The 27,425-nt window shown below is 38.3% G+C and overlaps 1 protein-coding gene across 8 annotated transcripts in view; it reads left to right on the forward strand.

Annotated features, from left to right (window-relative positions):
* PKP4 (plakophilin 4) overlaps positions 1-27,425 on the forward strand; it is a 235,467-nt gene that overhangs the window by 163,583 nt on the left and 44,459 nt on the right. For 3 of the 8 annotated variants that reach the window (XM_036253918.1, XM_036253923.1, XM_036253925.1), the window contains 5 exons: positions 15,638-15,769; positions 15,874-16,064; positions 18,852-19,401; positions 24,644-24,832; positions 26,539-26,758. In XM_036253918.1, coding sequence (XP_036109811.1) covers positions 15,638-15,769; positions 15,874-16,064; positions 18,852-19,401; positions 24,644-24,832; positions 26,539-26,758 — 1,282 coding nt within the window. The remainder of the gene's footprint in view (positions 1-15,637; positions 15,770-15,873; positions 16,065-18,851; positions 19,402-24,643; positions 24,833-26,538; positions 26,759-27,425) is intronic. The other 5 variants (XM_036253919.1, XM_036253924.1, XM_036253921.1 and 2 more) reach the window with 3 other exon arrangements.

The raw sequence follows: 27,425 nt of genomic DNA on the forward strand, positions 1-27,425 counted from the left end.
ATGGGTACATCACACACATGCCCCCTCACCTCCCATAATGTAATAGATGTTGCCAACAATGTATGTGCTGGAATAGGCTTTGATATCTAAATACTTTGGAAATATTTAAACAAGGTTTGAATTGAGTAAAATTCAGATCACCAAAGCCTGGTATCTGTGTTTACCTAAACCTGGTACCAAGGGTCTTGTGTTACTTATCGTGTGCACAAGGCACTTTGCAGTTTATAAAGTGCATTTGTTACTTGACTGTTGCAGAAGCATTTAATGTAAAGTTCTTCTGTAAGTTCATCTTTAGTACTGCAGCATTAATTTGTTCCTGAACTGTGTACACTTAAAATTGGGGGTTGGGGAGTGCTATAAAGTAAAACTGCAAAGTATATACAGTATTTTCGAGTTTCTGATTTTTCATTCTCATAACATTATGGCAAACATCCCTATATATAAAATTATGTCTGCACCTTTTATTTACCTTAAGCTAGATTTTTAAGAAGAAAGGTATTTAATGTATATGGAAAAATGTTGAGGCTCTTAATATATGCAAACAAGTTGCTTCCCTGAAAAGATTGTATTAATTCTCCCTCAAGGGATATGAGGTTGATCCTTTCTAACCATCTACAAAATATTAAAGTACATCTCTATTGCCCCTTTCTGTTGGAAGGTTAGTGTTTCAGAGGATAATAGCTGTATCATTCAGGGCTGTCTGGAAAACGGAGCCAGGTAGCTGAATATGAGGGATTTGATATAGGGAAGTTATAGTTAAAAAGTGTGGGTTGAAAGGTTTGGGAGAATTAAGCAGCATGGTGAAGCACTCGAGATCAGTCATACCAGGAAACTGCTACTACCCTTCCAGGATTGCAGTGGCCGAAGGCTAGGTGGTTTTGGAGGTGGGGCAGGGCGGTTTCCAGCACTAGCTGGAACCACGGAGCAGATACAGCCTTGACAGAATGCTGCCTGCAGTAGAGCTGCAGAAACGTCCAGTCTTGTCTGTCGTCCTCCTAACCCACACCACTCGGCCGTGGCTGAGCTGAGCTGGAGTGAGCAAATGGAGATTTTTAACTACCAAAAAGCCAGGTAGTTATGCAGTACAGTGCATAATTGTGTTGATGTACGTATAGAGAGAATGATCTCAGATGATGATGGGCAATGGAATATCTAGGCACTTGGCACTCTTTCTACTCCTCTCCCCTTCAGTACATTTACTCACCACCTTCACAATTTATTAATGCACTAAATGGAGATCAATAAAATATGTTATATATGTGTGAGTGTATGTGTGTGCGTGTACACACACACAGCTCCCCAAACACTTTAGTGTTAGAGAAATACAGCTTCAGTAATTCATCTGCCTTCATCATAGCTATATTCATAATTCACACCTAATAACTGTGCTTCATGCCTTTAGTCAGGGTATACTCTTGCACAAACTCATATTCAAACCTGGGAGGCATTACATTTACTTACGCTTTTTTTGTTTGGGGGGGAAGGGGAAAGTATATTAACTTTCAAACACAGCAATCATAACTGATACTTATTTCTCTTTCTATTATTTTAATTATTATTTGTTCTTGTTACTACATATTACATATGGGGTGTTCTTCTAGATTTGTCTACTTTTTAGCCATGAAAATAAGCTATAATGATAAGGTTAGAAAATTGAAATTTGATTGTATCAGTGAAAGTCAAATCTGATTTATTTTATATTTCTTTTTCTAAGTAGTTGTAGATGCTCCTTTAGAAGTTTGATTGTAAGTAAATAATAGGCTAAAATGACAGTTTTGCTGCTATTTTTATTGTAAAGTTTAATTGCCGTCTTCTCATTACCAGTTTGCACATAGAGGTACTGAATGTCATATGAAAATCATCTTGTTTTTAAATTTGGCAGTCCTGCCGGCCAGTGTGGCTCTGTGGATTGAGCATGGTCCCATGGACTGAGAGGTCCCTGTTTGATTCCCAGTCAGAGCACATGCCCAGGTTGCAGGCTCGATCCCCAGTAGGGGCGTGCAGGAGGCAGCTGATTAATGTTTCTCTCTCACAACAATCACTCTCTCTAAAAAAAAAAAATCAATAAAAACATATAAATAATAAATTTGGCAGTCCTGCTCAGAGTGAAGCTGGGTGGCTTAAAAGTGAAAAAAAAAAGAAAGAAAGTCTAAAGATCTTCAGTCTACTTTGTCTTTGTCTAGGTCTTGACAAAAGAGACATCTTTATATAATTTTCTTGGTTTCCTAAATAAGAAAAGATAACACAAAAGGACAGGATTGAAAGTCTGTTATTGTTCCTCATTTTTTCTTTAATATTTTGCACATTTACTTGCAAACTATTTTTCTACCTTTTTTTGTTACAAATTTGACTTGAAAAGCTAAGCACTTTGAAAGCTTGTCAGCAACAAGGTGAGTTGTTAGCAGGGCAGTGGTTTGATCACTCGCTGCCTGGGAGAGCTGCCTACCTACTCAGGTGTTTGCAGAATATTACATTCTGTTGAAATGCCAGAAACTAGGACCAGCTGCTGGATTTTGTTTTTAAATAGCTAACTTCCTGCAGAGTCATTTTCTAAGAGCTCAGGGTGCCCTTGGCAGAAAAGATTTTCATTTCTTCTCATTCAGTTCAACAGAATCAGATTGCTTGTGTTTTCGGGTTGGTTGGTCGGTTGGTTGGTGGGCTGGCTGGCTGGCTGGCTGGCTGGCTGGCTGGCTGGCTGGCTGGGTGGTTGGGTGGTTGGGTAGTTTTCAACCTGTACGAGGGCTAAGGATAGTAAGCTGTTTGAAAGTAAAAAGCCAAAGCTTCCCAAATCCTGGGGAAACACTGTCCATTTTACAAAACATTTTATTATCCCAGGCTGATTGGGAAGGATACTTAAGGAGCAGCCTCCCTAGAAGAAGTATAGTTGTTCCGACTTATTTATGCCCTCTTGTTACCTTTCCTGTGGCCTTCTCTCTTCATTATTCTGTATTTTCTAGCTTATCAACATTGCATATGCACTCTCTATAAACATAAATGCATGTCTTTTTGTATTTTATGAAGAAGAAAGCTTATCATTTTTGTTTTGGCTTTGTCTTTTCCTTAGCCTTGCCTTTTTTTATAACCTTGCATTTTTGCATGTTTTATGTCTCATCTGCTGAACGGGGTGCAGAGGGAATGTTATCTCCGTCTCCTTTCCCCTCCCATCAAGTGTGCCATTTGTCCATGTCTGTGTCTTCATAGCTCTTAGCAGCCTGTGTATTTTTACGGTCTCTTATGTGCCACCAAACTTTGAGGGGCTTAATAAGAACACATACAATAAAAAAGAAAAACAAACACCAGCATTACAGAAAATACATATTGGAATAATAGGAATAGGCCTTGAGGAAAATGAGAATGCAAATATATGCACATGTAATTATACTTCATGATGGAAAACATTGTGCAGAATATCTTTTAAAGAAAAAACCTTGGACTTAAATCTCTTTAAGAAAAAGCACACCAATTCACTCATAAAAATAACCATACACAGTATATGCTACCCACCAGGAAGAAGCTGTTGAAGCCATAAATTGAACCCTTTTGTCCAAGTTCTCATAGATTGTTGCTTAAATCCTCCGGCCACATCCTGTAGAGTGAATTTTGCCACATATCACAACTTAACAGATTTTCTGTTCAGAGAGAGGGGTGAGCATACCGGAGCCTAGGTGCTTGCAGGCTTTGAGAGGAGGGGATCAGCATCCATCAACCTGAGAGTCTGCCCTCCCCTCCTCGCCCCTTCCTCTTCCTGGTAGATCAGAAGGCGGAGCAGCCTGCAGAGCTGTCTGTTCCCACCAGGCGAGGGAGCCAGGTCACTTTCACGTGAAGAAAGTGGTCAGGAAATAGTTGCAGAAATTAATGTAACTCAAGTAACTGATTAGGAATTACTATTCATAGATAAGAAATTAAAGAGATCAAAAAATGGAAGGATCTAATAAAGCAATGCATTATCAAAGGACACAGGAGCGTAAAAATGGGGACGTTTTGGTCGACCGAGAAGGCATTAAAGAGTCAATAGACTTACTTGAGTCTTTTATAATATGTAATGCATAGGAGAGAAAATATTAACAATTCTATACAGTTAGGATATTTGATGTTTGACAATAAATATAAAAGAGAAGGAAAAAGATTGTAGTAAAATAATAATTTAAAACTGATAAGATTATTTAATTTCATGGTGCCAAATGTGTTTATTATAGAATATGTATTGAAGTACCGTCATTTTAACATACTATTCATTTAAATCATGATTTTGTGGTATACACTAACATTAGTTAATATATAGAAGTATTAGATTTTGTATTTTGTTTATATATTTAAACTTATTTTTCTAAAATGTGTGGACACAAGTTTCTTCCACTGGGGTGGGTTTAGAAAATAATAATAATAATACTGCCTGGCCGATGTGGCTCAGTGGTTGAGTGTCAACCCATGCACCAAGAGGTCGCCAGTTCAATTCCTAGTCAGGGCACGTTCCCAGGTTGTGGGCCAAATCCCCAGTGGGGGGCATGCAGGAGGCAGCCAACTGATGTTCTCTCTCATTGTTGTTTCTATCTCCCTCTCCCGTCCTCTCTCTAAAATCAATTTTTAAAAAGTTTTTTTAAAGATAATAATAATACTGAAGATAAATAAGAGACTAGCCCTAAGTCAATATATTTTTCTTTTTTTCCTGTATCTGAAACAAGTAATTTACAACACAAAAAAGCATCAACATATCATAAGACTCCAACTTAAATGAGAACACTTTATGCCTCAGTAGAAATGTACTAAATTTATAAAGTAGCTACAGTAGGAAGTTGTATTATACATGTTTATAAATAGACTATTAGCAGTCATGTATAAAGAACTATTATTTTATTGAGGATTTTGATGTTTCTTATTGTGACTATAAACTGTACAGATGACAAAATTTTATTGTATATTCCTTATTGTTTCTCTTCTAAACACCAGGAGGAATACAAAGTTCTGTTAAAATCATCCTTAGAGTCCAAGTTTTTCCTCTTTTCTATTTAGGCATTTTAGCCCCATGGTCATGATGGTCTTCTTCCCACAATGCAGTGCTGCAGCTTCCTGAACACCACTCTGAAGGGTCTCTTAACTTTTTTTTTTTTTTAATTTCTTTGTTTCCTTTATTGATTTGAGAGAGAGAGGAAGGGAGAGAGAGAGAGAAACATTGATGAGAGAGAACATCGATTGGCCGCCTCCTGCGTGCCCCGCACTGGGGATCGGGCCCACAACCTGGGCATGGGTCGACGCTCAGCCACACCAGCTGGACGGTCTCTTAACTTTTTAATGTACTGTTACAAAAGTAAGGCATGCTTCTTATTTAAAAATAAGTAAATAAATAAGTCTAGAAGAATTTGGAGTAAAAGGTAAAAATTTCCTTCATCCCTACTTCTCCCCACTCCATGGCCACTGCCCTGCACACTGGGCATGAGGCTACCACGGATCCCCCCCCGGAGGAGTTTATACCACGAAGAAAGAAAGACCACCTGTGTAAACACATTATCCCAAACTTAATTATCTCCTGTTTGTTCCCTAGAAACCACTTTGTTCTTCCACAGAAGCCTTTTCTCCCCCCCCCTCTCCCTTATTACATTAGTCCCTAATAACGTTAGCCTTTGGTGCAGAATGGTATTCAATGTTAACTGTGGTTGAAAAAGAAAATTTAAAAGAAAAGAAAGAAGAGAAGCTCCAGGAAGGCATCTGTTCAATCTCAGATATTTTTAGTTTAAAGTATTCTTCATGCCAACTCTCTTGGGGTCCAAATGGGTCCTCATAAAGATATATTTCTACCTATACCTATCTGTGCTTACTATGTTACCAGGTTACAGGAGTGCAAATCTATGAATATGTTAAATTTTAATAAGTTATTAGGCTTTAAAAATTTTTGTTTCAAATTTTCTTATAAATTTTATGGACAGGTTAAACAGTATATTTAAGGAACTTATTAAATATTTATTAAATCAGACCATTCCTTGGAAACCTCAGCATTACCAGTGATAATTCTATTATTTTACTAGTTCTTATGAAAATTGGAAATCAAACTGATCTTGGAATTTAATAAAATTGTAATGTTTCCTGTCTGTTTTTCTTCTTTTTTTTTTTAATATCTAACTCAAAATTATCAGATACATATTCTGTCAACAAAAATGCAGCAACCACTGCCAAAACAGGCCCAAAACAAACTTTTCGTCACGATTGGAGATGGTTTGGGTGCAAACATCTCACTCCAGAGGCCCCTAAGCTTAGCTGCACAGGAGTCATGTGTGGAGCTGATGTGATGCCCGCGTCTCCCTGACACAACTCAAATCTGGGACCAGAACCTGGCATCAGTCATTTTTACAGAACCCCAGGTGATTCCACTCTTCAGTTTGAGCACCACTGCTTTACTCATAATTAAATTAATTACTGTAATTAAAGAGAATAGTTAGCCGTTTATTCTGCCTGTCCTATACAGATTGTATTTCAGGATAAACAAATAGCCCTAGTCATTACTAGCTGTATAAAGATTTCTAAACTATGCCAAAGGAATTCCTGCTGATAAATGTAGAAAGAACAGTAGAATTAGAATAAATTTCACAATTTGCAGCCTCTAATGAAATAATTGATTCAATCAGAGGTTGTCAGTGTATGCAAAAACCTCTATGTTCTTACCCCTAGCTCTACATTGGAATCACCTTGGGAGCTTTTAAAATTCCAATGTTCAGAGTACAACTCAGGTTACTAGGACTGGATGGAATACCTGGGCGGGGAACTCGGTCTGCAGTGATTTCTCGTCCCTGACCCGAGGTGATTGCAGGGTGTAGCAAAGGCTGAGAACCATGGCTCTGGGGGAAAGGTGGAGGGTGACCTTAAAAATGAAAGGCCAGGCTGCCGCCACTTAAATTGGCTGTTTAATCTTAGCAACTGTAAAAGTTGTGATACGACATGAGATGATGTGCAATACACAGCATCATTCATAAAGTATTCTAACCACAGAAGTTTGACCTGAAAGCTCTGAGCTCTAACTTTCTGCTTATAAGAAATATTAAGGTGCCCAGCTGGTGTGGCTCAGTGGACTGAGCATCTTCCCATGTACTGACAGGTCTGGGTTCGATTCCTGGTCAGGGCACACGCCCGGGTTTCAGGCTCGGTCCCAGTAGGGGGTGTGCAGGAGGCAGCCGATCAATGTATCTCTTTCACATTGATGTTTCTATCTCTCTCCCTTCCTCTCTCTCTAAAAATCAATAAAAAGCATATCTGAAAATATATATATTAAGATTGGAAGATGTATAAATGCCACAAATTCTGAATGTGGAGATTCCTGTGTGAGTCTATTATGGTCCCTTAAGGGAGCCAAGAAAATTAAAAGGGGGGAATCTTTTTAGATTTAAGGGACTAAGTAGAAGTGACATTCAAACACAATCATTGAACTTCATTTCAGCCTGACCTAGTATAAACCAACTGAAGAAAGGCATTTCTGAAACGTCAGGAAATTTGGTCTGAATTCATTATAGCATTATGGAATAATTGTAGTTTTGTGGAGTCCTTATTTTATAGAGCTACATATGGAAGTATTAGAGTTTAAATGATCTGATGTGAGGAGTCTTTTAAAATTCTGTAATGAGCAAAAGATAAATGGAGCGTTAAAGGTATGGCATAATATTGTAATCATTGAATCTGGGGGAGGGTTAATTTTACTTTTTTCTCTACTTTTATATATGTTTGAAAACTTTAAAAACATTTTAAGTACAGTCTGGCCAGTGTGGCTCAGTGGTTGAGCATCGACCCATGCACCGGGAGCTCGCTGGTTTGATTCCAGGTCGGGGCACATGCCCAGGTTGTGTGCCCGATCCCCGGTAGGGAGCATGTGGGAGGCGGCCAGTCGATGTTCTCTCTCGTTGATGTTTCTGTCTCTCTCTCCCTCTCCCTTCCTCTCTCTGTAAGATCAATGAAGGAGAAAAAAATTTTTTTAAAAAATAAACATTTTAAATACAAATTTTTTAAACAAAGGGTTCAAAATATTGGGGTTAAAATAGTACATACGAATGACCTGTGTTAGAGGCAGCAAACTGCACTCTGAAGTTTAGCCGTAACATCAGATAAGACCAGTTACGTGATATGACATGAGTTTCCCAACTAGTGGATTTTATTTGTGTTTCCACGTAGTTGGGATTTTGATAAATGAATCCTTGTAGAGCAGACTTCCCAGCAGTGTGCTGGGCATCAGCCTTGCTGGTGGTCTAGAACTCTACATTTATCACCACTCCTGTGCAGGGGTGGCAGCCACAAGATGAGAATACTAGCATTTTGCTTTCGCCAACACGTATATGAATGTTTCTAAGCCATCTATATATGATATACCAACACATCCCCAAAAAGCTTAAATAAGTGAGTTAGTGCTTTATAGAAATCAAATATCCAGCTTTAGCTTTTAACATTTTATGTTTAATATAAACATGTCAAATATTTAAAATTTCTCATGCTTTTAGTGATGGGAAGAAATATTCTATTAACTATCTAAGATAAAATAGAAATCGTCAAGTCAAAAGCTCCCCTTCTTCCATAACCACCTTTTCAGCACAGAGCTGCACTTCCTCAGTTTAAAACTGTTGCTTTTGGAGAACACTCCACATTTTATTCTTCTGCAAGAGTTGGTCTACATTTAGCTTGATCTCGATAATCTTTACCAAAAAGGATAATTCCATAGAAAAGTAAAGAGAAACCCAGTTTCAGAAGGCCATTTATTTTTATGGTAAATATATATGTGATTTTTTAAACAAGGTTTTCATTTCTTTAACAAAAGGAATCTGTCTTGTCTCCTGCTATCCAATATCTCCATTTCTATATTTATTAACATATATTTTCAAAAAAGGAATAAAGTGTGTCTTTGAAAAAATATTTTAGAGCATTTATTTTCCATAGACCCGACTTTTACACCACAGTGGATCTCTTTTTTTTTTTTTATCTTTCTCTATAGGTAGCAGGAGCCCCATGCCTTTTATGAAACCTACTTGTTACACAGTGTTAGACACTTCACATGTATGATGCATTTCTTTTCATCTTTGTATTTTTAAACTCCTTGTTTTTTAAGTTTTCTTCTTACAGATTGGAGTATACATTTTTATGGTGTTTACAATACCTGCATTTTAATTAGTACCCAAACTAAAAATACTTAATAAAAATTCATCGTAAGCCCAGCCAGTGTAGCTCAGTGAACTGAGCGTCGTCCCGTGGACTGAGAAATCCCAGTTCGATTCCTGGTCAGGGCCCATGCCCAGGCTGCAGGCTGATTCCCCAGTAGGGAGCACGCAGGAGGCAGTCGATCAATGTTTCTTTCTTACAGCTATGTTTCTATCTCTCCCTTCCTCACTAAAAAATCAATAAAACATATTTTTTTAAAATTCATCTTAATATAACTACTTGTGAAAAACACTGTTGTTTTTTTCTAAAAATTATTTTTAATCATTTTTTTTTTTTTTTTTTTAATCCTCACCCGAGGATATTTTTCCATTTTTTGTACAGATAGAGTGGGAGGGAGGGAGAGGAAGGGAGAGACAGACAGAAACATCGACGTGAAGGGATACATCGAGTGGCTGCCACCCGCACGACCAACCAGGGCCAGGGACAAACTGCAACCGAAGTACGTGCCCTTAGCGGGAACCGAACCCGGGTCTCTCCGGACCGCAGGCCGACGCTCTAACCGCTGAGCCAAACTGGCCAGGGCTTTTTTAATCATTTTGTATTCCTGAATAGAATTTAGGAATTTTAAAATATTAATCACCAAAAGATCTTTGTGGTAACATATAAAACAAATACTTCTCAGATTTGTCATTGTTAGAAATCAAACCAAACACTTTTTACCAGTTTTTACAGATACAAAGTTTGCTTAAACTGTGAAGTTGAATTCAAATAGATGAGCTTTTTCAGTTGATTTTGAGGCAGACTAATTGACGTTTAAAGTGAACTAAAATATATTTCATTAGTGGTTTTAATTTTTCTAGGTATTTCACACAACATATTCTCCATGAGTAAAATTTTTAGACCCATCGTCTTCATATTTAAAAGATAGTATAAACAGCCCTGGCTCAGCGGTTAGAGTGTCGGCCTGCGGTCCGCAGAGACCCGGGTTCGGTTCCCGCTAAGGGTACGTACTTCGGTTGCAGTTTGTCCCCGGCCCTGGTTGGTCGTGCGGGTGGCAGCCACGATGTGTCCCTTCACGTCGATGTTTCTCTCTCTCCCTTCCTCTCTCTCCCTCCCACTCTATCTGTACAAAAAACGGAAAAATATCCTCGGGTGAGGAAAAAAAAAAAAAAGATAGTATAAACAGGTGTAAAACCCAAGAACCTAGATATGCTCAAGAGAACCACACTAGGAATAGCTTCAAGAAACATTGTCTTCTGCCTGTTCTTGTAAGTCTTTACTTCCATTAAAACCCAACTTTTCAAGGATATCAGGTATTGATAGTAGTTTATGTTTGAGCCAACAGGCTCAAGTAACTGTAATATTCCTAAAATATCAGTCAATGTCCATTTATATCTTCTGTAGACCCAAGAATGTTCTTATGCTTTATGTTTCCATCACCCTATTTACATTTTCACTCTGAAATAGTATTTTTCAATTATCTCATTCCCTCCAAAATAAGATTACCTACTGTAGGTTACCTGAGTCTTGTACATCAGAGAACTCACTGAAGAGTTTTTTCAGGACCGTCTTCCAGGTCCCTTTCATAATTTGGCAGAGAGCGTTATACTGCTTAGCCATAGAATGCAGCTCTGTGGAAAGTAGGCTCCTTCTTGAATGTACAGTCCGACAGGAAGCGAGTCCCATGGCCAGAAAGTTGACTCCCCATAAGACTAAAGTTTTGGTTTGTGTTTTCCACAAAGTGTTACCCCTCTGAGTATGATAGTGTAAGCTCAACTCATAGGCCAGAGCTCAAGAAGAGGATCCCTGAGCTCCCACTCTCTTCTTTGTGCAGGCATGTCTCTAAGTACCACGTAACTCAGGACAGGCACAAGAATGAGAATCTCGCATACGGCCACAGTATCTGGACTGTGAAAGGCTAGTTACAGAGTTGTATGTGCTACAAATCTCCTTACTGATCTCTAGGTTCCTGTTTCCATGGTGATTTCCCACACAGTACAGACCACCACAATTTTATGTAACATGAACAGTAAGACACACAGATTAACAAAGCAGAGGCATTTTAATGATTTGAAGTTCTTTAGAGAGACCTTAGGCTTTTTACTAGGCATATTTTTATTCAAATTTGGTATATATTTGGGAGGTACATTACAGAAAAGATAAAATAATTTACATTGTGTTTCATCTTTTACTATGAACTTAGTGGGGTAGATAATATACCAAAGTTTCATAGCCCTGCAGCATTATTGTTCTTACCCACTAATATTGTTTTAGATGCAACCCTCTACTTTTTTTTCTTTTTGTAATGTTGTGGCGCTCAGATGAGATATAACAGGCCAGAAGGGCTGTGCTTCCAGTAACCTTCCAGTCTTCAACACGGATGGAGAGTATTTCATTCTACCTTGGAGCTTGTTCAAGCTCTCTATTTGTAGGCATGCATTTTCTTGGAAGATGCTAATTTCATCTTTGAAAATGCCCCATAGTATATTTCTGGTGTCCCAGAAAATATGTTTGTGATTTTCATAAAAAGAAACACATGTTTCTCAGTACACAGATTAAAGAAGTAGCATTCATATTCTGTTTGTCATTTTTAGTCATAAAAATGTCTTTCAATTTCATGTTCTGATTGTGCTATATTATAACTTGCCAACTAATATAGTTTACAGCATCAATCATGAAATGATGAACCTCATCCTATCTGTGGTCTCTCTGGTAAATTTGACCAGTGTCTTCTTCCATTCTGTACAGCAGAGGCTGTTAAAAGACATTCATTTTAAAGTAAGATTGTGTAAGTAATGCACTACTAATAACTGTGAACCTTGCCATACTACAAGAGCACTTTATTCAGTAATTAGGAAATGGGTCTTCTGTTTATCTGAGGTCTGGTGGCTGTATGTACATTTATGTGTGTGTATAGGATTTATGAACTATAAGTTTTCAAAGAACTAGTACATAATAGTAAAGCTATTTTGAAAACAATTTAACTTAGTTGTAATGATGCAGAGGAGACCAGTATCTTTTTGTCTTTATGGATACTCGTTATCACTGGGCTCCTTTATAGAAATAGAAAAAGGATTGATGACCTAATTCATGGTATAGAATTTGATTGTTTTATAGTTCATGTTAAATAAATCTCTTCTATCAACTCTTTATAACTTTAACTTTTACATTTACTCATAGATAAAGCACAAAATCTATGGCCTGTTCTGTAAGCCCAGCTATTTAAATATTCAAATTGGGTTTGGGGAGCAGGGGAATTTAGTAATTTAGTGTCCTTGTTAACCTTCTCGGTGTCCTTTTCTATATTTATTTTCTGAGGCATTGCACTGAAAAATATAAGAAGAGATACTAACATTTAGAGGGTACATGATTATATTACTTTGGGGTAATTATGTTTGTGTTTTTATTTTGTTGTTGTTGTTGTTAATCCTCACCCGAGGATATTTTCGCTTTGATTTTTAATAGAATAAAAGGGAGAGAGGGAGGAGGAGAGAGAGAGAGAAAAACATTAATGTTAGAGAGACACATCGATTGGTTGCCTCCCAAATGACCTGGCCAGGGCCGGGATCAAACCTGCAACCCCTTTGATCTGTGGGCCGACACTCTTAATTGCTGAGTCAAATTAGTCAGGGCTGTTTGTGCTTATATTTTTTGCATTACTAATCATGGTAAGTTTTATTGGAGTGACCAGTATAGAATCATATATGTCACAATTTGTGCTTGCTTGCTTTATGACTATTGTAAGTAGCTTCTCTTAAAGAAGGGTTTAAATGAGCACAATCGCTTGTTACATGGTTTTTGAGAAAATTTTCCATTGGATGAAGAGATACAATTGCTGAGGTACATATTTTTTAGGGTGCCTTTTTTTCTTTCTGTATTTAAATAATAGCTTTCAATAGTTTAAAAATAAAAGATGGAGGCATACACAGACTCTGGTGGTTTCTGGTTTCCATGGTGATCGTTTTTCAGATCCTGACACTGCATGCCACCTAGTGTTTCCAAGCCAAACGCTTTGATATATTAGTGTCCCAGGTTTTATCTTGGACTAAAGCTGAAGCTAAGAACTAACTAAACATTATTTTCTTTTTAAAATATTGTACAATTTTTCCATGTATGATAACTCTTAACGCTACCACAGTGCTACTTCATATTTGAGTTTCCAGTGTCACATTCCTGGAAGAAACAAGAGTGAACCGCTGCAGAGCTCTGATTTCAGGCCGTCTCTTGTGTAGCTTTTCCCAGGCACTTCGATCCCCTGCAAAAGTCTTCTGTCCTAGAAAACTGTATTTCACATAATCCTTAATAAAACTCCTTCAAAAATTGCTGTATAAGAATGTTTAGAGTCTGCAGTCTCTAATAGAGGACTTGACAAATGAAGCAGACCACGCTATCAGCCTGATAGATACTGAGGTCATGTTTCAACATGCACCAGGGAAATTATATGCAATCTGTAATTTTATTGAAATTCCATACTTAAGGATTCAGAACTGACACAGAACTCTGCCACCTAAAAATATACTGTCAAATAATCAAGAGATAGCTTGTTTGAAACCTATGTTAAGAATGTCAGTGAATCTTTCTGGAGGCTAGAAAACAGAGCCTTGGATTGAATTTGACATCAAGTTGAAGGGTTAGAATGTAGTGGGATTCCCAGTTTCCCCATAAACCTTCTATTCCCTCTCCAAACTAGCTTGATCAGCACTGCTTTAAAGTTTTACTTCCCTTCACAGAGACACACTTTACTGAGCACAGTAAAGTATAGCAGCAGCACGTGCCAGATGTGAAGCAGCACTCAAAGGAGAGGCTGCTATTCTTACTGGGAATTTGTTCAACAGACATTCACTGGGCACGTGCTGAATGTGCACCTATTCTACGCACTGAGGAAGCAACCGTATACAAACCAAATTTCCTGCCCGCACTGAGCTTGTATTCTTGTGGAGAGCGGTGGTTACAAGTGCTATAAGGAGGGGACGAGCTGGCCTCGGGATAAGTGGATATTGCTTAGATCTCATTTCCTTTATGAAACTTTTCCTCAGCTCCTTCCCCCCAGATATTGTCATTCATTCATTTCCTCTCCCTCACCTTCTCCCTCACGCATGCCCTATGCCCTATCTTTTCTCATAACTGCATTCCTAGGGCCTGGCATATAATAGGGCCTTAATCAATAGTTAGAGGAAGAAAGTCAGAAAGGAAAGAGAAATGAAGACATTGAAATCCTTAGGATTGGCCCTGGCCGGTTTGGCTCAGCGGTTAGAGCATCGGCCTGCGGTCCAGAGAGACCTGGGTTCGGTTCCCGCTAAGGGCATGTACCTCGGTTGCAGTTTGTCCCCGGCCCTGGTTGGTCGTGCGGGTGGCAGCCACTCGATGTGTCCCTTTCACGTCGATGTTTCTCTCTCTCTCTCTCTCTCTCTCTCTCTCTCTCTCTCTTCCTCTCTCTCCCTCCCACTCTATCTGTGCAAAAAATGGGAAAAGTGTCCTCGGGTGAGGATTAAAAAAAAAAAAGAAATCCTTAGGATTGTGTGTTGAACTCAGAATGTGATACAGATTTAATTTAAATCTTTGAAGTGGGAGCGAAGCAGCATTTCTGTAAAAAATGTTAGCAACATGAGGATTAAATTCGAGGAAAGAGCAACTTATGAAGGTGATCACAATATGGGCAAATACATTTTGAAGATACTAAAGAAAAGAGGGCATATTTGAATGAAATTGGGAAAAGGCAATATAATCTACATCACCTACATTTACAGCTTAAAAAACAGAAGTAGGAATAATGGAAAAGAAGATAAATAGTTTTGTTTTTAAGTTAAAGATGGCAGAATGGTACAGTCAACAGTAAAACAGGATAATGGGAGAAACAGACTGGCTAAAAGAGACTGATCAGGTTAGATTTGTCTATAATCATTTGGGAAAAGACTAAAAGAATAAAAAAAAAAATGGATAAGAAGTTGAAGTTTCCTTTGTTTGCAACTCTGAAATAAGATACTAAAGTTTCTATCATTTTTGTAAATGAGAACTATACATTTTCGTTGATTTTGGATTATATGAAATATGACATAAAAAGCTAACCGTATCTCCAGAGGTTTCATTACCAAGCAATAAAATGAACACCGTGCAAGTTTTAATTTCAAAAGTTTCCGTTATGGAGGGTCTTTTTAAATTTTTAGCCACCTTTCTCACTCAGAGTCTGTTAATCCTCTTGGAGGAAGTCACCTGAGAGGTGAGTTTTCCAAGGGCGAACAGGTCAATTTACAGATTTTCACTTAATATAGTGTGTAAATTAATTTGGAGCTGGTAATCAGAATGAACGTGACATTTAGCAAAATATATTAATAAATTGAGTATATGGAACTTTTTCATAGAGAAAAGAGGCAAATGATTGTATGGTTTCAGGTGAAAATAGTCTCATATTAACACAAAGGTTATAATATGTTACTGATAAATAACTGGACCTTTTTAGCAAGTTTTTATGTAATACTGTCCTGAGATTTAGCTAATTAAACTTATCTTCTTACAGATGTGCCAAATACTGGTGTAAACAAACCCAGAGTTTCGGACGCTGTCCATCCCAACAACTATCTCATCAGGGCAGGGCCAGAGCAGGGAGCCCTCTACTCCCCAGAACAGACCTCTCTCCATGAAAGTGAGGGTCTGTTGTACCATCTTTATCTATTAGATTTTAATATTTTATTTTTGAAAATGAGCATCAGAAGTATAAAATCAAGATGTTTTCTGCTGGTTTCATTCCTACAGGATCACTGGGTAATTCAAGAAGTTCAACACAAATGAATTCTTATTCCGACAGTGGATACCAGGAAACAGGGAGTTTCCACAACAGCCAGAACTTGAGTAAGGCAGATAGTAGACCACCGCATCCGTTCATAGGATCAGCTAATAACCATTTGGTGAGGAATTCCAGAGCCGAAGGACAAACACTGGTTCAGGTAAACCAAACACATCAAGGTCCTTGTAAAGAATATCTGTTATAAGTATTTTTTAAGTAAAATTAATATGTATAATTTTGAATTTATAGAATGGATCAAATAGGGAACTCATTTTACACTGTGCAAGTCTATGGTGTTAAGGAATTTTTAGGCATGAAACCTAAAAATCCATTATTTTTAAATTAGCTCCTATTAATGAATTCTGATAAATTCCAGACACAGGATAGTAATTCTTTTGAAAGCAGCAAGCTCAGCACAAGGGGAGGAGTCCAACGGGAGTGAGAGAGAACTGGGTGTAAATACTAGAGCTAGAATGTGCTCCAGATCCCTAGAGGCCAGAGCACTGTTTGCATAAAATGGGAACGGCCTAATCTAACCAAAATTTTTGGTTCATCATTGGAATTGATTCCTGAAAATACACTTCTTTCCTCTGCTAGAATTAGGGCATCCTGCTTACAGAAAGTCATTGTATAGAAGTATGACCAGTCTGTTAAGTTAGGATTTTCTAACTTGATAATCAAAAAATAATATTGCTTATGTATTTAGAAAACTTCTTAACTCCTGACTCATTGACTATTCATATCAGTCCACCAGCATAATCCAGAATTAATAGAAGCAGTAGGAGTCCTGTGTGTCAGTCATCAGTGAGGATAACGATCTGTCCAAGAACCTTAGTGACTTTTCTAAGGTACTTGGACAATGTCAGGCTACCCGAAAAATGGCAAGATGATCAAAGTTAGGCGAACACTAATCTTCCCAGAATGCAGTGCAGGAAGCCATCATAGTACGTCAACAGTCGGCCAGGGTTCCCAGTGCCAGAGGAGAAACAATACTACTTTGGCTCAACAATTTAGGGGAAATTTTTAAGAAATGAGAAACATTTGTTTATCAAAACAAACACAAATACCATGCATCAAATTTTAAGCTAAAACAGGAAATCTTGTGCCTATAGCAGTCTACTTCAAGCTCCACCCCAGTCCTCAGATTATACATTTACTCATGCTTTGATGGAAAGTTTAAACCCTTTGGACTGTATGCTTATAGGAGTTCATCTGCTTAGGTGAATTTCTGTGTCAGCCAGTCTGAAGTCACAGTTTTTAATAATAATTATTCTTAACTACAGAAATTGTTTGTTTTTTCCCCTCTAAAAGTGGCCATGTTGCCTCTTTTTCTTTTTTTAGTTATTGTAAGTTGATTTTGTTCCTAGAGCTGAAGAATTAAGTTGGGGGGGGTTGTCTCTAAAACTTTATTTACATATAGTCTGGACAATACATTTTCTAGCTATCTGAGCCAAATATCATCCCATGTTGGTAGTAAAGAGTTTGTATGTGGAATTTTCTTATTTGTAGCACTATTAATAAACCCCAAGCACAGATTTTAATTTTTAACCCCCCTTTTTGTTGCCTTGTTGCTTATTAACAATTCTCTTCCTTCCTCAGATCCTCTACTCTCCATGGCTATTGCCTTTGCAGAGTGGAGCTTGAGCATGAGGTCTCAGAGCAGGTGTTTCAGCCAGTCCAGTAGCTTGTGGCACCTAGAGACTAAGCATGCTTTCTCTTGTGACATTTAGTTGTGTACAAAGCCCTTATCTTATCCCTGTTTTCTTCCCTTATTGCGCCAAATAAAAATGACAACTGTATTGCAGCCGTCACTAAGGAGATAGAGAGCTGCCTGGTCCTGGGCTTGTAACCAGTGCCCTAGTCTCTGCTTCCTGTGCCAGTTCCCCTCAGACCAGTTCCCCAGTGCAGCCAATATTCCACGTTGTTGGACTGCATTGAGAAAGGGATCTGAGACCCAATGTTTGTGGGAGTCTGCAGATTCACAGAAGGACCAGCCTTGGCAGAAATGTTTTTCATTTCTCATTCCGGTCTTTTCCAGCTCGCTAGGCCAAGAACCCAGCAGAGACTAGCGTTCCTCCTGTGGGAACAGACTTTGGGGTACCTTTATTTGTATCTCTTTATATCCACCAGCTAAAGATAAGAGCTCATAGATTAAAGGAGGTAAAAGAATTGGCTGAAATCACTAGAAGCCACAGAACAGCAAAAAGAAGAGACACATTTATCTGTAGCACCTGTGCAAACCAGCTGTCCCTTGAGAGTAAATCACAGAGGAGAAGGCGGACCCTGGCCCTGTCTAAACGTTCATTTATTCTGCATTGAAAGAACACATTCCTTTTGTTAATGGGGCCAATCCATAAAGACTAAACAATTATAGATGCTTCTCTAGCTACGTTAGATTGATGTATTCAAAAAAATGTTTTGTTTTACAGAAATGCATTACCTTGGCCAAACTTAGACTCTCAGGCAACAAAATAAGTACATCGCTCCAGTTACACTTTACACTGACAGTACAACATGTTGCATGTTGTGAAAAATGCATAGGTGCCCTGGCCGGTTTGGCTCAGCAATTGGAGCATCAGCCTGTGGACCAGAGAGTCCCGGGTTTGGTTTCCGCCAGGGGCACGTACCAAAAAAAAAAATGCATAGGCAAGAGGGTGAAAAATGTAAAGACGTGAGAAAAAGGAATATTAAATATTTTTAGATCTCTCCTTATTGGTTGAGTTTAGTATTCTGTAAGGGGAAAGGTGGAGATAATGCCACCTAAATATGTAAAATAAGAAAAACACAATAAGGAAATAATTAAGATCCAGCTCTAAAGCATAAAAAGGTAAAGAAACTCAGATGCCTAAAATAATCACGTTGTAGTGAGCTCTGTGCATTTGTTTCTGTAATAGCAATGGACACAAAACCCTGGATAAACCCATTCTCTTTTTTCCCCTTTCATCAGCCATCAGTAGCCAATCGGGCCATGCGAAGAGTTAGTTCAGTTCCATCTAGAGCACAGTCTCCTTCTTATGTTATCAGCACAGGCGTGTCTCCTTCAAGGGGGTCACTGAGAACTTCTCTGGGTAGTGGATTTGGCTCTCCATCAGTGACCGACTCCCGACCACTGAACCCCAGTGCATATTCCTCCACCACACTCCCTGCTCAGCGGGCAGCATCTCCGTACTCTGCACAGAGACCCGCCTCCCCCGCAGCTGTACGGAGGATTGGGTCGGTCACCTCCCGGCAGACCTCCAATCCCAACGGACCAACCCTTCAGTACCAAACCACCGTCAGAGTCGGGTCCCCACTGACCCTGTCGGATGCGCAGACTCGAGTAGCTTCCCCATCCCAAGGCCAGGTGGGGTCGTCATCCCCCAAACGCTCAGGGATGACCGCCGTTCCACAGCACCTGGGACCTTCACTGCAAAGGACTGTTCATGACATGGAGCAATTCGGACAGCAGTATGACATTTACGAGAGGATGGTTCCACCTCGGCCAGACAGCCTGACAGGTGAGTACAAGGGGACAGCACTCCACACAGTCCAGGGAGGAGAGCTCCTGTGCAGCCTTGGCTGAAACAGCGCCATAACGCGAAGAGCTCATGGCTCATCTCCAGGGTGCACTGCAGACTTGAGGCTGCCTGGCCTTCGGGCTCTGTAACTCACATCACCCGAGCTCTTCTGCAAGGAATACATGTTTTTCTTTCACAATATTAGCATATAAAGATTTCTATTTCCACCACTAGTTTTTTGCGTTTTAGAAGAATGGTTGGAATTCTAAGCTGTTTTTTAGTTTGTTTGTTTTTTAATGAAAGGTTTTTCATCAGCTAGGCCTAATCCATAAGTTATGTTAGAAGGTGGTATCAAAATATTCACTTCAATATTAATTTTTTTAAATGCTTTCATAATATGGACTATTATATGGATTTTCTCACCAATTGCTTTGATTTTAGCATCCCAGTTGGAAAAACTTGAAGCTCTTATGAATTACCTTTAAATGCCACTTAGATTAAATCAGAAAGACACCAGCCAGGATCCTGATATTACAGTCATTTTTCAGGCTGTTTTCATGGGTGGTTTCCCACATTATATATAGACATGATTCTTTGCTAAAATGAAATTTATCTTCAACTAGTGTTTTAAATTATAAATTTAAAGTAACACATACACAATGGTAAAAAATATTGAAACTATTCAAGAAAATATGAAATAAGGGAAACTCTCAAACTTCTCTTTATCCTTACACAGTCCCAGTCACCACATAATGTATCTTCCAAAATGTTTGCTTGAATATGTAACATTACATACAAATATGCACATTGTGTTTTTATACTAATGGGATTCTATAATATGTATCTTTTTATATAATATGTCTAAGAGCTTACTTCATTCAATAGATGCCTAGGCCCCGTTTTTATAGATGTATTATAATGATTTAATTACTTTCCTATTAACAGACATTTGGGTTTTTCATTTTTGGCTATTGGAGACAACAATGCAATATAGGTATATTGTTCTTCCTGCAGATTTACACATACATACCAAGATGACTATGGGATCCATTTCTTGAAGTAGAATTGCTGGATCAAAATATGTATTTGTTCTTAAAGAAATATTGTCAAACTGTCCTTTAGGAATGTGGCACATTTTGTGATATGTCTTCTGTTTTTGCTTTTGGTATTTCTTATTTGCAAAGTTTTTGTTTTGTTTTGTTTTAATTCTCACCTGAGGATATGTTTTTACTGGTTTTAGAGAAAGAGGAAGGGAGAGAGAGAGAAACACCGATGTAAGAGAGAAACACTGATTGGTTGCCTCCCATAGGCACCCAAACAGGGATCGAACTTGCAACCTTTTGATGTATGAGATGACACTCCAACCAACTGAGCCACCTGGCCGGGGCTTTACAGAAGTTTTTAATATTTTTGTGTACTAAATTAATATCCTTTTCTTAGGACCTCTGGGAAAGGTAACGCCTGTTTAAGATTTTCTAATTGAATAACTTTGCATAAAGAGCTAATATTGCCCTGGCCAGTTTGGCTCAGCGGTTAGAGCATCGGCCTGCGGTCCGGAGAGACCCGGGTTCGGTTCCCGCTAAGGGCACGTACTTCGGTTGCAGTTTGTCCCCGGCCCTGGTTGGTCGTGCGGGTGGCAGCCACTCGATGTGTCCCTTTCACATCGATGTTTCTCTCTCTCTCTCCCTTTCTCTCTCTCCCTCCCACTCTATCTGTACAAAAAATGGAAAAATATCCTCGGGTGAGGATAAAAAAAAAAAAAAAAAAAAAAGAGCTAATATTGAACTTGATTTTGAGCTCACAGAAATTCCTAGTGAAGAAACAACCCACCCCTTTTTTATTCAGCCGCCAGAGAGGTGTACCTGGCTTAGATATTTTCTGGCATGCCTCTGAAAAGTATGCAGAAACGTGAGGTAGGAATAATTTATGAAATCCTGTCTCCCAAGATACCTTTAAAAGATAGTAGTTCTGAAGACTTCTGTCTTCCTCCCTGTGTGTGTTTTGAATGGCTGTGCAGCAATCTATATTTGCAGAGAGTGAAGTGGGAACCCAGGAAAGAAGCGCACATGCCATCCCTGTGTTAACACTCACTGTGTTAGCCCTTTGGTTTAAAAAGGGTTAACTGAGGATGCAGTTGAAATTAGACTTTATGTTGGGGGTGCGGGGGGGGGGGATTATGCCTCCCTAGCCTAGCACTGATGTTTTTCCTAGGATGCTACAGTCTTCAGAAGAAGCAAAGGGTTTCCTTGAAAATGTTTTCCAGCATCTACCTGCCCACGTACTCAGAATGTGGGTTCTATTTTGTGAATTCTTTTTTTTTATTCTTAATTCAGAATATGATGTCATTATATTTGCTATGGTTTTTGATTTCAGTAGACTAATAACCTGCTAATTCATAAGCCTGAAGCAATATTTTAGAATAGATTCGATATTTGCTGATCATGATTTAAATGATGGTGTAATATGTGTGTAAATTAATTTCTACAACAGAAAAATAGGTCTGTCCTAAAATTCCTGTCAGTATAATCATAGCATGTCAAGAAAAGTTTAAAGAATAATACAAAGAATCCATATTTGGAAGATAAATATATATTAATTTTCAATGTCTTAAATATAAACGTTTTAAATCACAGAGGGAGTATATCATTGTAATAGATAAACTAATATGTATTTGTGAAATTGCAAATAGAAATGATAGGATAGATAAATATTATTGTGGATGATCAGTGTTTTCTGTTATTTGGAGGGGGAGAAAAAAATTAATCTGCGGAAATACTTCTGGAAAAGTTATTTCTAGTAACAATTATAGAACATAATTACTTGTCTTTCAGTTTAAAAGGTAGTAATTTATGGTGGGCTTCTACACATAATCACTTAATCTGTAGAGGCTATATAATTTTGTACTTTTTAAATGTTAATCTACAGGACTCCGTTTTACTTTTTCTCATGATGAGCAGATAAAAAAATAGTAACAGTCACTGTTATGTTATCGGTGAACATTTATAATATCAAGAAAGTACTTTGTCTCACTATAATTCTGTCTTTTATTTCACGTTGCAGTCTGTCACATATGGTAATTTCATCTCACTTTTAGTCCTGTAACAAGTGAATATTTACTGGATACTTTTAATAGTTTTAAGTAAGCTCATTCTGGTACCCTTCCCATGAAATTGCAGTAAATGTTTTCAGTAGTCTTCATGTTGTATGGATTGCAGTGAAGGATCAGCCAGATCCTTGCGCCATGACAGTTGTACAGGAAGCCCTGTCCCTGTCTCACAGCCCCATGGGTGGCGGGGCCACCACCAGAGCTTGGCTTGCCTCTGCCACATGTGAGTCATGTTCAGAGTCCCTGTGAATCAAGAATGTCTGTGACTGTGCTGCGTGCTAACATAGCACCTCAAATTGATAAGATTGACAAGGACTAGCTATATTTACTTGCCCACTTTATGTCACCATTAACCAAAAACAGTGCCTGCACTTTTTTCACAGTACTCATGAGCTCCATAAAGACATGGAATTTATACTCTGCTAAGGAGAATGAGAAATCTGCTAGTGAATAAAAAGCTAAAATCTTCAAATGAGAACTTTCAAATAACAATCATAATATCATCTTTAGAATTACATTTGCTTCCATGGACCCCTAGTAACCTTGCTCTTTTGTTTTGCATCTGCAGAGGGTTCGGTTAAATGCAAGGTTTCTCTCATTGACCCTTGAGAGAGAGCCATGTCCAGAGCCGAGTGAGCAGGGACAGACCACTGGCCTGAGGTTCCTCTCAGCCCCATCAGAAAGCACCTCTGATGGGGTTCAATCACATTTCCTTAGGGCTCTCATTTTCCTCAGTTTTGAAATGAGAAGGTTCAGCTGAATTATCCCCCAATTAGAAGATTGTTTAAACCTGTGATCTTCATTTTAGCAAGTGGGGAGCCAGTTGCTAAAACCCATGCTGATGCATTCAGTTTCTCTCATGTCACATTCCCGTCCAGGGGAGGTAACAGTCCTTCATTTTAGAAACTCAACTTTCTTGATACTACTTATAAAGCAACATATAAATATCATTCACATTCAGGCCCATTTGCTTTTAGTTGTGATATGATTAACAGAGATAACTGGATGTGACTGACGCTATCTTTTTGTAATTAATTATTATGTTAATTATTTGCAATCTTTTTAAAAGCAAATATATGCTCATGGACTTGAGATATATTTGTACTTTCGTTTGCTCATATTTAGAATATAATTGTAGATAGTATTGTTACCAAGTGACAGATTTTACTTACTAATGATGATGAATCACAAACTGAGTATCAGAGTATAGAATATACTAATTCACTTTTATTAAGCAAGAAAAATGTTTGGGTTTGAAATCTGCTTTTTTATCATGAGTCTCATTTGTAAACATTAGTTATTAGCGATTTGAATGAAAAAATATTTCAAATGATTTAATATTCTTGTACTAACTTTATACTTTTTCTTTGCACTGGAAAGAAAGTAAACAAGAATCTGGTATGTGGGTACCTATAAAAACAACTAATTTTGGTTTGGTTTTGTTTTTAAGAAAAAGGAAAAATGTAGTGATAGTAAAGAGTAAAATAATACTTGATAATACTTAATAAATGTTATTAATTCACTGATAATCCAAATATTGTAACATAAAATTTTATGTTTTTCTATAAAAATTATGAGTAAATTAATTGAGAGACATATTTCAAAACAGCGCTTGGCCCTCAGCCTGTACTAAGCACTGTAGTGCAGGCGTCGTCTTAGATGTTGGGATTTAAAGAGGCATGGGACACGGTGGGCCCTGCCTGCAGAGAGCCAACTGTCCACTTGGTAAGACAAGGCAGTTCTGCAGGGCAGGAAAAGAGACTGGCATGAGCCATTGTTTGTATATGCTTTTAACAGTGAAAATCATGTAATGGTAGAAGAGGACCTTCTCTTTTTGGACACCATGATAAACTTAGCTTATAGTTAGGGGAATGAATTTCAGAGTATCAAACCACTTAATAATTTTCTTATTATTTTTTTCTTAGAAAATTTACATTTATCTTGCTGCCAAAAGAGAATATTATTCTAAAAATGTACATGGTGTCCTCTTCGTATCTGGCATCCATCTTTTGTAAAACTCTCTAGGTTTGGTGTTTTGACTTAATGTTTGGTCCTGTTGGTTAGGAGTTTCATCAGGGCTTTTAACCTCCCCACAATTTTCTCAATTTCTTAATGATGTCATTTTCCTGCCTCTAGGCTTACGGAGTTCCTATGCTAGTCAGCACAGCCAGCTTGGACAGGACCTCCGTTCCGCTGTGTCTCCCGACTTGCACATCACTCCTATATATGAGGGGAGGACTTATTACAGCCCCGTGTACCGTAGCCCGAACCACGGAACTGTGGAGCTCCAGGGATCCCAGACAGCATTGTATCGCACAGGCTCAGGTGGGCGCCCACTGAAATCACATTGCCCATCTGGTGGTCAAAACAGTGGCTGTGGCAGCAGATCAAGAAACAGTCAAACAGCAGTTCATTCTGTACCTATTTTAGGTGATATGTTTTTACTTTAGTTCATTCCAATCAGTGTATATAGCGATTACACTGTGAATTCATAAATGACTTTAAATCTGCCTGCCCTTGAGTTAGAACCATATCAGATGTAGAAAGGACAGCCTTTGTTGGGATATTTCTTTGTCATTTTTGTGGCCTGGAATGTGTATTTGGAGAAAATCTCTACATGAGAGAGTGGATTTCCTCTGATTGCTTAAGTGTAGAATGTGAAATAAATATTCTTTATGATGGACTTAATCTGGGACAGAATGCAATAAAGGCATTTCCAAAAATAGGAAGTAGTGCATCACACCCTTGCACCCCGCCCTCATGCGTCTGCCACGCCGCAGTGGCTGGGAGGGCAGAAGCGCAGCTCGTGGCCATGTAAGCTGGCAGATGGTGCTGCCGTCTGGCTCATGGAATCTCCGGTGGCCCCTTCTTTAAAAAAAGAGGTATTTCAAGTTTATTAATATGACTACAAATGAACTCCAAGTAGCTGTGTAACCCCCCACAGGCACAGCTCTAGGAGACACACCTTGCAGAACAGGAGGGTGAAGACTGTATTTGAATTGGTTTTTTTGTCAAAACTAACAGTTGTTCCACTGCAGGATTTTTCTTCTAGTAGAATGTACCAAATTTTAATGATGTTAGTGCAGAAATATTTCACTTATGTCCTGTATATTATTTTCTTTAATAGGATTAAGAAATGGTGCTATTAAAGCCTTTTATTTGCAGGAGGAGTATGTATACAGTCATTGTAGAAATACCTACTGCAATGATTAGGAAAGAAGAGTTAAATACAGTGTATAGTATCTTTATACATGGCATCACACAATGATTTAAGGGAGTAGCTATAGAAAAATTTGATACATCAGTCTTTTTCTTATGAAGTGAATTTTCCAAGTTATCAAAATTCATAGTTCTGTAAATGAATTGTATGTCAAAATGAGTAACCTGTATACACTCAGTGTTAAAAGTTTGAGTTTTAATTTTCTACAAATTTGATGTGTCTTGTTTTTTATTGCTAAAATGAAATTTTGAAATTAGTTTAATTTTTTCTATGCTTCTCTTGCAATTTTGTTACTGAATCTTAATAAACATATTAAGACCTGTTATGAATCAGACTTATAGTTTCATTTTTGCTCTTCATTGCTAATAAAATCAACATAATATTGTTAGTGTATATAAAAAACTTAAGTGCTTTTTTTTTTAGCACTAATGAGCTAAATTGGTAAAATCTAAAAGTAAGCAAGTTACACAGTTGTTAAAAACTACAATCCTTGCCCTGGCCGGTTTGGCTCAGCGGTTAGAGCGTCGGCCTGCGGTCTGGAGAGACCCCGGTTCGGTTCCCGCTAAGGGCATGTACCTCAGTTGCAGTTTGTCCCCGGCCTTGGGTGGCAGCCACTTGATGTGTCCCTTTCATGTTGATGTTTCTCTCTCTCTCTTTTTCCCTCCCACTCTATCTGAACAAAATATCGAAAAATGTCCTCGGGTGAGGATAAAAAAAACAACTACAAGCCTTGAAATTAAAAACATTTGACTTTGATAAGCATCGCCTCATGGAGAACATACTAACCTTTTTTAAAATGTTGACTTTCTAGTAGGTGTTGGAAATCTGCAAAGGACATCCAGCCAACGAAGTACCCTTACATACCAAAGAAATAATTACGCTCTGAACACAACAGCTACCTATGCGGAGCCCTACAGGCCAATACAGTACCGAGTGCAAGAGTGCAGCTATAACAGGCTTCAGCACACAGCACCGGCTGACGACGGCACCACGAGATCCCCGTCAATAGACAGCATTCAGAAGGACCCCAGGCAAGTACTGCTTCCTAGAAGTCAGCCGGCTCCTTCGTTCTCACCGATTCTCAGGTTGCCAAGACTGTGATAGTACCAGTAACTCCTTGTCTCTAATCTTCCAATTGCATTCTAGCACTGTAAGCCATTGAAGTTAATTTCATTTTAAAGAATTCATTTAAAGAAGGAAGATGGATTCCTTCTTTCAGTGCTATAATGATAGGTTAGAGGATGCACAGGTCTGTGTGAGTATCTGCAACATTCATCACTGAGATACTTCAGGAAGGCAACCGCCTGGGCTGTCCCCGCAGCCTAAATCACATGCACGAGTTTCAAGGAGCATTTTACCACTTTCCCTTTTTCCTGACTGACTTCTCAGATGAGGACTTCAAAAATGCATATGGTTGTTTTAAAATGGGAAAGACCAGTGTTGTACATTTTGAATTATACTGGTCAATTCTATTTTGTGCTTTTAATAACTTGGTCCTTTGAAAAGATTTCTGCCATTTAAGAGAAAATCATTTACAAAAAACTCTCAGATCTTATAAGCAAAAATATTCGGCAAGCAATAGATGTTTCCTTTTGTCAGTTTTATTTGGCCATGTAGAAAACGTGTTTTATTAAGATAAGTATGAGGCATTTAGTACTTGCTTGTATTTTAAAAATTGGCCTCATCTTTAATGAAAGT

The sequence above is a fragment of the Molossus molossus genome, unplaced genomic scaffold (assembly GCF_014108415.1).
Source record: "Molossus molossus isolate mMolMol1 unplaced genomic scaffold, mMolMol1.p scaffold_m16_p_11, whole genome shotgun sequence".
Classification (NCBI taxonomy): domain Eukaryota; kingdom Metazoa; phylum Chordata; class Mammalia; order Chiroptera; family Molossidae; genus Molossus; species Molossus molossus.